At 50.9% G+C, this 12,650-nt stretch overlaps 4 protein-coding genes and 1 pseudogene across 5 annotated transcripts, besides 1 other annotated feature; 1 reads left to right on the top strand and 4 right to left on the bottom strand.

The window, feature by feature from the left end:
• Positions 1 to 3,460: 3,460 nt before the first annotated feature.
• Positions 3,461 to 4,945, bottom strand: NCS57_00509900 (annotated as a pseudogene). The gene is made up of 2 exons: positions 4,646 to 4,945; positions 3,461 to 4,588 (listed from the first exon to the last, which is right to left on the bottom strand).
• Positions 3,461 to 4,945: a sequence feature.
• A 1,391-nt stretch (positions 4,946 to 6,336) lies between these two features.
• On the bottom strand, positions 6,337 to 6,853 carry NCS57_00510000 (uncharacterized protein; the record flags this gene model as incomplete). The annotated part of the gene is made up of 2 exons (XM_053055038.1): positions 6,337 to 6,411; positions 6,467 to 6,853. 2 exons carry the CDS (start codon positions 6,851 to 6,853, stop codon positions 6,337 to 6,339), a joined length of 462 nt encoding a protein of 153 aa, XP_052917198.1.
• Positions 6,854 to 8,295: 1,442 nt separating this feature from the next.
• Positions 8,296 to 9,040, top strand: NCS57_00510100 (uncharacterized protein; the record flags this gene model as incomplete). Its single annotated transcript, XM_053055039.1, has 4 exons — positions 8,296 to 8,569; positions 8,623 to 8,775; positions 8,827 to 8,891; positions 8,942 to 9,040. The coding sequence occupies exons 1-4, from the start codon at positions 8,410 to 8,412 to the stop codon at positions 9,038 to 9,040; spliced, it is 477 nt and encodes a 158-aa protein (XP_052917199.1). The 5' UTR covers positions 8,296 to 8,409.
• Positions 9,041 to 9,948: 908 nt separating this feature from the next.
• On the bottom strand, positions 9,949 to 10,635 carry NCS57_00510200 (uncharacterized protein; the record flags this gene model as incomplete). Its single annotated transcript, XM_053055040.1, has 1 exon — positions 9,949 to 10,635. The coding sequence occupies exon 1, from the start codon at positions 10,540 to 10,542 to the stop codon at positions 9,949 to 9,951; it is 594 nt and encodes a 197-aa protein (XP_052917200.1). The 5' UTR covers positions 10,543 to 10,635.
• Positions 10,636 to 11,132: 497 nt separating this feature from the next.
• On the bottom strand, positions 11,133 to 12,141 carry NCS57_00510300 (uncharacterized protein; the record flags this gene model as incomplete). The annotated part of the gene is made up of 3 exons (XM_053055041.1): positions 11,133 to 11,822; positions 11,874 to 12,010; positions 12,069 to 12,141. The coding sequence occupies 3 exons, from the start codon at positions 12,139 to 12,141 to the stop codon at positions 11,133 to 11,135; spliced, it is 900 nt and encodes a 299-aa protein (XP_052917201.1).
• Positions 12,142 to 12,650: the final 509 nt, after the last annotated feature.

Raw genomic sequence — 12,650 nt, forward strand, 5'->3', positions numbered from 1 at the left:
CCTTGTGTTCGCAGTTCCTATATTCGCTATGTAATATCTTGGAGAAGGTATGACCCGGATTTGCCTTTAGGCCTCGCCACCGACCTGATAGCTGCTTAGTTATCTATGTAAATTAAGACTTTCCTTCTACTATTGCCTCTGTCTCTATCCTCCTAGGCGAGCTATAGGGCTAAGGAAATTCCCTATAGTTCGCCGGCGTATACCGTTAATACGGAATCATCGCCCATATAGGCGTTCTTAGTTTGGTTAATAGTAGTACACACGGCAATAGCGCCAATATAGCCATTAATGCTACTTCCATCCGTATATATATATAAGGCATCTGGCTCGTTGCTAGTGCTATACTAGTATCTCGCTTGCGCTTTCTCGACGCTCTCTTCGATAAACATTTCTAGGCCCATCCACCATAGTAGGACGACATATGGGGTAATAGCCTCTATTTTCTCCAAATCAAATCCTCCTTCGTCCTATATGGCCTTTTATATTGCTCTGCGCGGGCTTATGTTTGTCCTTTCTTCCCTCGCTTGACCGGAGTTATACTAGGGTTCTTAATTCTTATTGCTAATTCTTCCCAGGCAGTTAGCATTATGCTTCTAGATTTAATATTCGATGGGGAGGAGGTATATCTCGATGTCTAGAGCGGGGGCTAATATGGCCTTATAGGCGCCAGATATTATCCTAGCTGCCCGCGCCTACAGACTCTGCAGCTATACCAGTGTCTTATTTAGATATAGCCTAGTCCGCGTTCTCTAGTTTGAGTTTAACCAGGCCGAGTATGTATACATAATCTGCGGTATCACTACCCCTCGGTAGATCTTTCGCATATCTTGCATAGTAAGGCCCTAGGTTAAGCTGCCTAGACTACTAAGGGCTAAGATTGTCTTAGTCGCCTTCCGCTATACTTCGTCTACGTATAGCTTCTATTACAGCGCCGAGTCCATAATAAGACCTAGGTATTTACATGTCGGCTTTACTAAGATCTTACCCTAGGCTATTTATAGTAGTTACTGGGTATCTATTCTGGTGTAAGCCCTAGTGAAATATATAAGCTAAAACTTGCTAGGTAAAAAAACCGATATATAGGTTTTCACCTACTGCTCAGCTATCTAAAGAGCCCCTCGAAGCTTAGTGCATGTTTCCGCGGTCGTATCTCCCTATATTAGGATCACCACATCATCGATAAACCCAGTTGCCGAGGTGTCATCTGCTAGGTTGCACTTTTTGATTAGGTCTGCGTTATAGAAGATATAGAGGATTAGTGAAAGTGGCGAGCCTTACATGGTTCCTATGCGTACTTTATATAACTCGGTTTTGAACTCGTCGACGGAGATCCTGGTGTGCCGGTCCTCTAGGAGGCTCGATATCCACCTAACCATCTTCTCATCGATCTTCCTCTTCCGCAGGTTATATAGGAGCCGCTAGTGTGATACGTTGTCGAATACGCCTGAGACGTCGAGTAGGAGTAAGCTAGCCACCTGCCCTCGGCCTCTATTCTAAGCTTCATAAATCTTATCGATGATATGATGCACGGCGTGCTCGGTGGATCTCAACTTTCTGCCTCCCACATAGGTCGAAGGCAGCAGGTTGCATGTCTCTGCCACGTAGCTCAGGCGGTATACTATTATAGCGTCCATAATCTTACCCATAGTATTTAGTAGCCCGATCGGCCGGTAAGACCCCGGGATAGTATAGTTATCTTTTCCTAGCTTCCTTAGTACCACTGTTATTAATTCCCTGAAGTACTGCGGGCAGTAGCCGAGATTGAGGCTCTGATTGAAGATTACCGATAGGTAAGGCTTAATCTATATCGCTGCTAGCTACAATGCTCTGTTCGGGACGCCATCGGGACCGGGGGCCTTAAGCGGCGAGGCTTCTTATATAGCCCTCTCTACTTCTTGTTCTGTAATAGGTGGCATCGTTATTTGGTCTGGGTAAGTCGCGTTTTCGATGTCGCTAATCTCTGCCTCCGGTGGGGAGGGAAAGAATGCTCTCTTGAAGATTTCTGCCTTTTCCGCTGGATCTGAGACCATCTGAGAGGTGTCTAGGTGCTCCAGTATAGGCGTTATCTCTGGTGCCTAAATGGTCCTGTTCCTAGCCCATTTCGCCATTTTCTAGAGAGCCTCTGGTGACTCTGAAGCTCTCTCTACCTTTTCTCGGTGCGCCCTTCTCAGTGCTTTCTTAATTACCCTGCCCTTGTGGTTTCTGGCTGCTCGGTATGCCTCCTATGTTTCTTCCGTTTGGTAGAGATTGTGGAGTCGCCTGAGGCGCTTGGCCTCAGCCAGCACATGCGTATACTCCTCATCCCAGCCGTGTCGGGATTGGGGTGACTATGTCCTTCGTGGTACTGCTGTCTCTATTGCACTCTTCAGCGCTGCGACTATTTCCCCCATATACCGATCCAGTGCGTTTCGGGTTCTCGGTCTCCGCTGCGGCGGCAGCTTGTTCAGGATCGCAGACCTGAATTTCTTTTCATCTATCGACTTCTAGTTTCTGCTAGGCTCTCTGCTGAGCTGTTTGACTGACACATCGAGGAAGGTTACAACCGGCAGATGGTCTAAATCGTGATCGAGATCACGGTCTACTTCACATCTGATAACTCGGTCGACTAGGCCAAGGGTTACCAGACAGAGATCAATCGTTGTCCGCCTGTTGTTCTCTTCGTATGTGATGGTGCCTAGTGCCAGAGTGTTTGTGAGGTTATAGTCTTCCATAATCTCGACAAGGTCTTCTGCCTCTGCCTCTATTCGAGGAATATAGGTGCCTCCCCACATCTCATGGTGTAGATTAAAGTCTCCGATCAGTATCTGATCTGCTTGCTGAGCTGAGTCGAGCACCCTTCGCAGTTGGGGTAATACGCTCCGCCTATTTTCCGCTATTTGATTGGGGTTGTAGATGTTGTGCAGCTTGATCTCTCTCATCTCATCCCTATGTCCGAATGTTATCGTGACTATGCATAGATCCCGACTGTGCGATTCGAATTGCCATTTTGAATGGTCGAGGCGTTTGTTGATGTACAGACATACCCTTGCTGGGTCGCTGCCTTCATTTTGGGGGTAGCATAGATGGAACTGGTCTTTTGCCGGGTGGTGTGTGGTATACATAAAGGGATTGGCCCATGGTTCTTGAATGGCCAGGATGTCGAATTTCATTACCCTTGGATCCCGTAGGAGGGTAGCTATGACGATGTCTCTCGATTTTCTGACGTTGTATTGTAGTATTGAGAGTGATTCCATGTGTCTTATTCGCGGTTGTCGATGTCTATGTTATCCGCTTGGTAGGTGCTGTGTAGTCGTGCCGAGTTCGCATCGAGGGCTTCCAGTGCCCTTCTAGATGGCGTTATGGTTCTTTGGGGCCGCTGACTGCCCGTATTGACTGTGATTACGTTTTCGACCTCGTTCGGGGCGGCTGTGTTGGCTCTAGGATTGGCTCTCTTTTGCCCTCTCTTTATCGGTGACCTACTTCTTCCTTGCCCACTCTGCTGGTTGCGGTCACGTATGAGAGATAGTGCTCCCTCCCGGATGGTTCGTCCGGTTGGTTCCTCCTGGACTCTCACGCGTGGGTTCGCCTGGCTAGCTGCCATGCTGCCTTGCGGCTCCAGGTGGTACCTAGGACGTGCGGCGTAGGCGGCCTTGACCTTGGCCATTTCCTCCTTCCTGACTGCACACTGGTTACTCCAGGCCTCGTGTTGACCTTTGCAGTTGGCGCACTTTCTGGGTACGCTCTTATCAGACTTGACAGGGCAATCGCGGGACGCATGTTCCTGAGCGCAGTAGCCGCATCTCATCGTTGCCTTGCACTGGGTTCCTATGTGGCCATATCCTTGACAGCCGAAGCATTGCCTCAGTCGGCACGACCTGTCGTACAGCTCGCACTGAAAGACCTCCCCTTGCCAGATCAGTCCCTCGTCGATAATTTTGTTGGCGTCTTGGGGTCTTGTGAACTCAATGATGATCGAGGAAGCATTCTTTGCCGCAGACTTCCTCGTGAGCCAGCCAATATATTTTATCCCGGCGCTCGGGATAAACGGTCTGTTCTCCTGGAGAATGATGTCTCTGATGTCCTCAAATTGGCTCACATCCATCGAGTTGGTACGGATGCCATATACAAGCACTCCGTATGTTGGAATGCGCACTGCGGCTCCATTGCCAAGCCTGCGCTCCCAGTCCTCAGCGAACTGTCGGAGCACCTCCATGTCGGAGGTCGTAGCCGTCTTGATGCTAAGGTCACCGCTTTTGAGTTGGTTAGTTGACACCGTCTTGATGTTCTCTATGTGCTCGTTGCCGCTTTGTTCTATAGCACGGTCTACGTGTGCTTTCAGGCTACGGGGGTTCATCGCCCGTAGGCCAGCTATTGTGAGTGGGTTCCGAATGTTCACGATGATCTCACGGAGCACTTGCGCGGGCGGCGCCTTGAGCTGGTTTAATGGGTTATATATGCTAGTGGCTAGCCCATTCCTAGCTGCTACAGACGCGTAGGTCCGTAGCGAGCTCGGGCGGTTACGCTGGTCCGCGTTCTTGATATCTCTCACCATCGTGATGACTATTCTGCTAATATCGGTCGATTCTCTGGCTGCCGCCTTCGTCTCGTTCTGTGCTTCATGGCTCTCGCGTATTCCTTTCAATGCCTATTGGCTTGTGTTCGCTACCTGTTTGAGTTCCGTCTTGATGTCGTTAAGAGCCTGCGTCGTGCTCTCCGCCGCGATCTTCGATTCGGTTCTTGCCATTTGGAGCGCGTCGCGTACGGTGTCGAGGTCTGGGATATTGTGGATCTTGTTGACGAGGGATAGTGCGCCCATGGCCATGACTTTGACCAGGCCTTGGGGAACGGGCTGGTCTTTCGCGCGTTCGATGCACAGGAGGGCGTCCCTGAGGTATTTGCCAAGTTGTGTGGCGTGCTCGCGGAATTCGGCGGGCCAGGCCACCTCTTGGGGCCACGAGGTCGCCATGATGGTCTAAAAACGCACTGGGCGATGCGCTAGACTTCAGGCTATTCAATTGACCCGTTAGAGAGGCGTGTGAGTTCTGTTTTGGGGCTGTTGTTTCAAAAATTCGTTCTCGCTGTTGTCCCCGTCTATCTCGCGTTATATGAGGGATCTCAAGATGTCAGGGATCTTACTCGGGATGTCTGCTGAGATTTCTCGTGCATGACTGTCTCTAAAATTAGTGAACCCGAACTAAGGTGCTAGCAACCAGGTTCTTCTTGTCTAAGGTCATTCTAAAATTAGAAAACCGGGGCAGTGAGGCAGTTCAGGCTCCTCGGATTGACGCATCTTCTGTCGGATACGGGGGTGGTAAGTCAAGATGAATGATAATTTCAAGAAAGAAAACAGATCAGTGATTGATTCAACTTCCTCTCGTCTTCGTCCTTCCTCATCCTCATTATATTCGACGAGACGAGGCCAAGATACTAGACCTGCTGATCCTGCAACAGATCTGTAACGCTGTTCTGACAATTAAGGTATCATGGGGTGGCATCCTCCCTTGAGGTGGCTGCCTGTGTAACACCATCATGCATGCCACTTCTCCAACAATACTTGTCTGTGACACATGCTTATCATGTACGTTACTGAAGATCCGTCGCCAGACTGCCAGCGCTTTGGCGGTTCCAACGACCGCTTTAGCTGCGCCCAGTGTGAGAACGGCGGCTTCGTCGGCCCAATAGACTGTGGTACTGCCAACTGGAACCCGAGGTCGGTGGCATACGAAGGCGCCACAACTGCCAATGACGTGGAATCCTGCTACTCGTGCGAGTTTTATAGCGATACGACATGTGAAAACGAGTGGAAGTCCACGCAGAACTCGGACGATATTTGCTTCGACTTGGGCTATGGGGCAAAGTCTTTTATTTGCGTACGGTTTACCTTGTCGTTTTGCGCTGGTACTAATAGCTTGCAGAAGGCGGATGACTAGTCGTGCTAATGGTGTCACTTTCCGTGGGACACTCCGAGAAAGTAGAGACATTGATAGACCCCAAAAAGGGATTACGGGCCTTAGCAAAGATAGTATCGAATATCAATCACTCATCGTAAATTGGAGGAATGTTTCCGCGAACCCATTGTATTTTTTGTAATTTGCTCATACTCGACTAAATTAACCCGATTAAAGCTATCAAATGAGAGTGGGTGGTAACGGTCGAGGCTAGCTTGGCTAGAGCCATCCTCTAACCAGAACCGAAGAAGATAATCACTCCGTCATCCAAATCCTCATATCAATTTGAACCCCTGTTTGTACCATCGTGGTCGTGAAGAACCGTGAATGTCGATGTAGGTTATTAGTCCGCTAGCCACTCCAGTCCCAGAGCGGTGCGATGATCGACCTCGTCTTCTGTGTTGTCCATTTACCAGCCCTTCTTGCCGTCTCCGACGATGATGACGCCACCGCCGGCGGCGAAGCTGCAGCCCTGAGAACCTTCCTGTATTGAAGTGCTTAGAGGTCGGAAGTGTCCTGTCTGGTTTGGCTTCACTTACGTTGTTGTTGCAGCACATCTGGATACCGTTGCAGATGCCGCCAACTCCGCCGTTGGAGAAGGACTCGCACTTGACCTCTTCGCCATGACCATCGCTATTGCAGCAGTAGAGAGACTGCGTGTTGCCGCAGGTCTGGACGTTGATTTGGGTGGGAGGAGCGGGCTTGTGGGGCTTATGGGGCTTAGGAGGTTTGCCGGGAACAGCAAGAGCACCGGTGGCAACGGCGAGGAGAGCGATGATGGAGAACTGCATTTTGATGAGTTGGGAGAGTTGGTCTCGAAAAGAGAGTAGTGAAGAGTAGATTGGGTTGTTGAGCTGAGAAGTGAAGAGTGAATGAGTGATGAGATAAGATGGTTGAGGGGAGGAGAAGGCCACCCTTATATACATTTTGCCCTGATAGTTTCGAGGAGTCTGTCGTTTTTGCTTCAGGAAGACTACCACAGTATCCCCTCTGTACGCCTCGACCAGCCTTTCCCAGATGAACTTAGAGCCATTGAACTCTTTTCCTGCCCCTTACACTATCATGAGCACCAAGATGATGCTGCCGAAAGCCCGATTTAAAGCCATTAAACTCAACAACTATACAAGGATTGCAAGATGGTTTGAGGAGAAGCCAAGAGGCTGGATCGAGACGCGGCCCAGGTGAGCCCAGGCCGATAACCCAGGAGAACGGAACCGGGTCTGGTTGCGAGGTGGGTGGTAAGACGGCAGTGATGGCCCGATGGGGCAAACAGCTGAAAGAGTGAATCTGGGTATTAGACTTTAACCTAATGGTAACAAATTAGGGAGATCTGGTTGTTCCGAGGGTCGAGATCGGCAGGTGCAGGAGCGTAGCGCCATCAAGATGAGCCAGGGGCACGACGCATGTAACGGCACGGATGTTGCAATACGAATCACAATCAAAGACACGAGTCTATGTGTGGGACTTTAGAGTGAGAGATAGAAGATATCCAACTACGTTCTGACTATTTCAAGACCGACATACCGAAACCCCCAAGGTCATCAAGACGATATTGGATCGAAATTACTACGTGTAACGGAACAGATGGTCCGACGGGGCGATGGCCAACTCAACGAAACCGGCAAGGGAATCTAGGCTTTTGTGTGTAGTTGGAAACAGCTGGGGCTGAGCGACTTACGCCCTGACTACTACAAGACGGCAAGAGCCAGGAACTCGTGGCCACCAAGATGAGGTAAGAACACAAACGCCTACAAGGCATGTAGCCGCAAAAATCTTCCGATGCATAAGCACTCATATGCATGTACACATTAGACTTCCAATTGTAACTGAGAATGCCCGAGCGTGTCAGGGCGGTCCGAGCCCGCACGGCGATGGAGTTCGGACCTCATAACATCAATATGAGGTAAGGACACATGCAGCGAGGTTGCATGTAACGGCACAAATGTCCGAATACGAACGCAGCTGAACTATTAAGTTGCTGCGTAAATATCTCAGCACTAAATTTGGCTAAAGCACGGCGAATAGACTCTGGGCAGCTCCAGTGCTCGATGGAGGGCCCGCCAAGGTCATGGGGCAATTACCTTATGTTCGGGTCACCGCGCATGCTCATCTTGCAGAATACGGGCCGTCGCCGTCCAAATTCGGAAGCGAACAGCTAGCCACGTTGTTTGGGGTGCCGAGTTCCAAACCTAAGCACGGATGAGTAATTATGTCATGTAGTCATACACAAAAATGGGAGATACCCAGCGTTTCAAGGGGGGCTGATGTACCTTTCCCGCCCACGCATTCCCAGGCCTGAATACGAGGACGAAGTAAGAGGCTCTACACAAATACTGGCCATCGTCTCCTTCGTCCTATCCGCTTTTTAACCATCTCGGTCACTCTAGATCTCGCCACCCCGGTCGTTACTGAGGCACTCTCAAGTCTTTTGCACTCCATCTTTTGTACTACTAGCTCAACGCTCAAGCTAGATAACGCGATCATGCACTTTTCGACTGTCCTCTACGGGTTTGCCCTCCTGCAGGGCACTATGGCGTCTCCCATCAACGAGCCCGTTGCCGAAGTTGAGGCTCGCGACATCGAGCCCCGAACTCCGCAGCTTGGGGATATCCCCTGGCCAAATATGCCAGCTCTAAAGAAAAGTACGTAGTTGAAAACCTCAAGGCGATTACTCTAACCGGAGATTACTTTACAGAGGCTCGCAAGGGTGGCAAGGGCGGCAAGGGCGGCAAGGGTGGCAAGGATGGCGGCGACGAGTGCGCTTCGACCGGCGGGGGGGACTCGAACAGTCAGGGGAACTACTGCTCTAGCGGCACCCAGTATTGCTGCACCACCGATGCCAATGGCGGTATGTACTCCCACTGCTCCTTAATCGCACTGAAGATCTGACGTCCCGTAGTTCAAACCTGCGACAACTCGGATGTCTGCAACGCAAAGATCATTTGCTGCAACAACAACTCCGGTGTAAGTGATTCAACTTGCTCGTCCAGTTCCAGAATTCATGAGGTTTCTAGTTCCAAATGTGCATTGGTGATATCGACTTCAACATGCCCGTCACCATCAACATCAACATCTACCACCGCAAGCGAGGCTATAAGCAGATCGAATCGTGATTCCTGGAAGAGGATGCCCCCGTGTCCCAAATGGCTATGGCGGTGCGGCGACGTCGCGCTAGGGTGCGGCTTACCTTCGTTTCTTAACACTCATTTACACTGTGTGAAAAACACTCCTTTCGGATGCCTTAACTATGTAGCTTATGTAGTACTGAATGAGACCTTCATGTGTCTTGTTCATCAAGTTCAATTACCTCAATCATGCAGAGCTGAGAAGCCCAACTTTTCCGATTCATGAGCGATACTGCAGACCGATGGATCTCGGCCAGGAGGAAGCTGGCGGAACTCGCCCTCCAAAGCAGGCCGACGAGACTCGGGCATAGAATTTCAACAGCCGAGCTTTGCGACCTCATCTTGAATGGAGATGTTGGTGGCGGCTGGGACTTAAAGGCTCAAGCTTGCTGAGGTTAAAAATTTAACTGCCTCTTTGTAACTGTGATATCAACTAAAGCCGGATCTGACTCCCCGAGGTGGGCTCGGGCCACCAACCTCCTGATTAACAGCCAGACGGGCTAGCCAACTACGCCATTAGGGAGATGCTTAATGTTATGATTGGATGACACTGAAGGTTACAATTAGTGGCTATGAGCCTCGTTTCATGATGGCAAACCATGCGTCATGGTCCGTTGAGGCTCGGGGGGATTCAGAGAACGATGGGTTAAAACACGGAAGCCAGTTGCTAATTATGGCAATTGATTCCTAAGGAATGATTGGGCCGCGACAAGTGGCTGGCCGTGATGATGTCAGTCAGCCGTAGTTATACATATCCCTTGCTGACGCGTCAGTGTGCATTTCATCAGTGCCGCTCCAAGAATACGACCCCACTCGTCGACCTTAGTCGCCCATTATTTTGCGAATGCCTAATGCCAAGAGTAACAATTATCACCATTTTCCCCAGGGCTACCATGTTACATTGACATCCACAAGGCCAAAACGCCCCCAACAACTCCGGCCATCAGACCGGGAACCTTTTCCATGATGGATCCATTGCCTGTCTCGGCAGGACTGGCGCCTGAACTCGTTGAACCCTCCTGATCATTTGCGCCCTCAGTGCTGGTGCCCTCAGTGTCGGTTTCCTCGGTGCTGGTCGCCAACGGCATGGAACTTTCACCCGTAGATGACGGCTCAGCCTCACCACTGGCCTTCAAGTACCGGGAGCTCGCACTCTCAATCAGGGAGGAGTAGTCGCTCGCCGTCAGAGGGATCTTGGTAGCGCAGCTGATAGAGGTCGGCTCGGGAGCTGCAGTCTGACGGCCACTGCAGAGTGGCCAGCCCTTGCAGGTGCTGAGGTTCAAAGTCCCGCCGACGCAGCAGTGACCGTCATTGTCGCCAGTAACTTGCAGCACGCCTGGGCATTTCGTGCCGATAAGTCTGTTTTTACCGCTTTCAGCCTGGGCGTTGCCGGTGAGGGTGGCGCCATTGACTATGACTACCGTGTCCGCCATGGATTGGCTGGCAAGGGAGAGGGCCAGAGCAGAAAGAAGAAGAGTGGAAGTGGGCATATTGAAAATGTTGATGGTCTTGGGGTTGGCTTGGAAAAGTCCAAGGTGGGAATTTTCCACTGGAGAATATTGTTGTCGGGGAAGGGAATCAATCCACGAAGGGCGTTCGTGGATTGACGACTAGGATGGCACGTCCCTTTAAGGCCGGTTTCTGGGGTGGGGGCTTCTTACCACTGGCTTCTCGGTTAGGTGACATTCTCTGGCCAGAATATGATCATGCCAGAGACATCTGGGCATTCTCTTTCGCTCATCTACCCGTTGGCTCATGGTGTACGGTGGCACCTTAGTGGGGAATCTGCAAACACCGCAAATGACCAAAATCCACAACTCCACAACACCACATCGCTGTAAGAGCAGTTCACATCGTACGCAAATGATCACAAAAAGGGTATCTATTAAATTATCTACTTAGCTGGTCTTTGCTTCACTATGTCGCCTGCATATAAGCGACTTAGTTACTGACCCAGAACACCACGTGAAGGTGCCAGCCATCGTCCTGGTGCCTCCACGCAAGGTTATTGACCAAGGCTTCATCGGCTCAATCTATCTACTTTGTGTACGAGAAAAGAAAAGCAGTACGTACCAAGGAGCTAATCAAGCCGATGAGGGTCTTCGGCGGTGCCATCGCCAGCGAGTCCGTCATCAACGACGGGGACCAGGTCCATCTCATTGTCGTCGTCGTCGTCGGGTTCGGGCTTGGGATCCTGGTCACCACCCCCATTATCATCAGGGAGGATAACCTCCCCATTATCGTACGGAGCAAGCTCCGACACAATAGAGGACTCATCCTCACTGATGATAATGGGATCGTCATCTCGAGACCCGGCGGCAGGGAGGGCCAAAGGCTGCGCGGCTGCGTACGAGACGCGCTGGGGAGCCGGCAACCACACATTCTCGACTTCATCCCGTTTGGAGCACCCAGCAGCGCGATCCGGCCATTTGCAATTACCGCAGCAGCCACCGAAGTGACCCGGAAGACGAATGCAATGGGGGAAGGGACTTGCGTACGAGGATGGGTCCCTTGACATCTTGTGCAAGCACGAAGAGCAGGGCTCAATCCTCACGCCGCGACTCTGGATGAGAAAGGCGTTCACGTACGAGTCCCGCATGCTCGTAACCTGCTCCAGCTGGATCCGATCCCTCAGAAAGGTCACGGGCCGACCAGGCAAGGCAAGAACAGCGCGCTGGAGTGCGTTTTTGGCGTACGGAGCGAGCTGCTGACCTGAGATGTCAGCCCAGAGGAGGCGAGTGCCTTCTGGCCGTACTAGAGGAACGAGATGCTATCTTGATGTTAGTGACGTCTGCGTACGATCGAAAGAGGGGATACTTACTGGCCCGCCCTGCTGCTGCTGGGCATTGTTGGTGTTGTTGTTTCTGCGGAGCTGTGAGCCTGCAGTCTGAAAAGCGGGGACGGCGCGGTCGCAAAGGTAAAAGCGGAAATGGGGGGAAAAGGCTCGTACGTATTCATCTTGGCTCTATTAAGAAGAAGTCAGTATTAGATCAATAAGAGGCGATCTCGTACGTACTGGGGCGGCGGCGGCGCGGTGGTGGTGATAATGATGATGAAGAAGTAAGGAAGAAGAGAGAAGGCCTCGCCATTTTGGAAGGGCCCTAGCTAAGGTGAATGCACAGAGAGCCAGCAGTGACAGTCACTGTCAGGCAGTGCCGTACGGATTTACACCATTCAATTGATGCTACCGTACATGATAAGCATGCGACGCATCCAAGTATGCGACGCACTTTTCTTAAACCTTACTACTATAAACTAAGATAAAAACACAACAAATCAATTGATCAATTAAAACTACTCACTATACTCTTCCCCAGACGTCTCAATCACTACCTGACAGGTCCTTGCATTATGACCGGGCTTGCCGCAGACACCACAATGCCGAACCCCCGGTCGCGCCGACCTTCCTTGACCACCACTTCTCGATGATTCCGCCACTACCTGCGCATTAACATCCATCTGATCAATTGTTGCCTTCCCTCCTCCTACTGTCATTACCCCTCTTTTCTATAGTCTAGTCCTTTTTTGCCCTCCGGCGCCGGCTTAGTATCTCATTTGCCTCTCGAAGGTCTTTATTCTCAGACCTCAATAAGGCATT

The sequence above is a fragment of the Fusarium keratoplasticum genome, chromosome 3 (genome assembly GCF_025433545.1).
Source record: "Fusarium keratoplasticum isolate Fu6.1 chromosome 3, whole genome shotgun sequence".
NCBI classification, from domain to species: domain Eukaryota; kingdom Fungi; phylum Ascomycota; class Sordariomycetes; order Hypocreales; family Nectriaceae; genus Fusarium; species Fusarium keratoplasticum.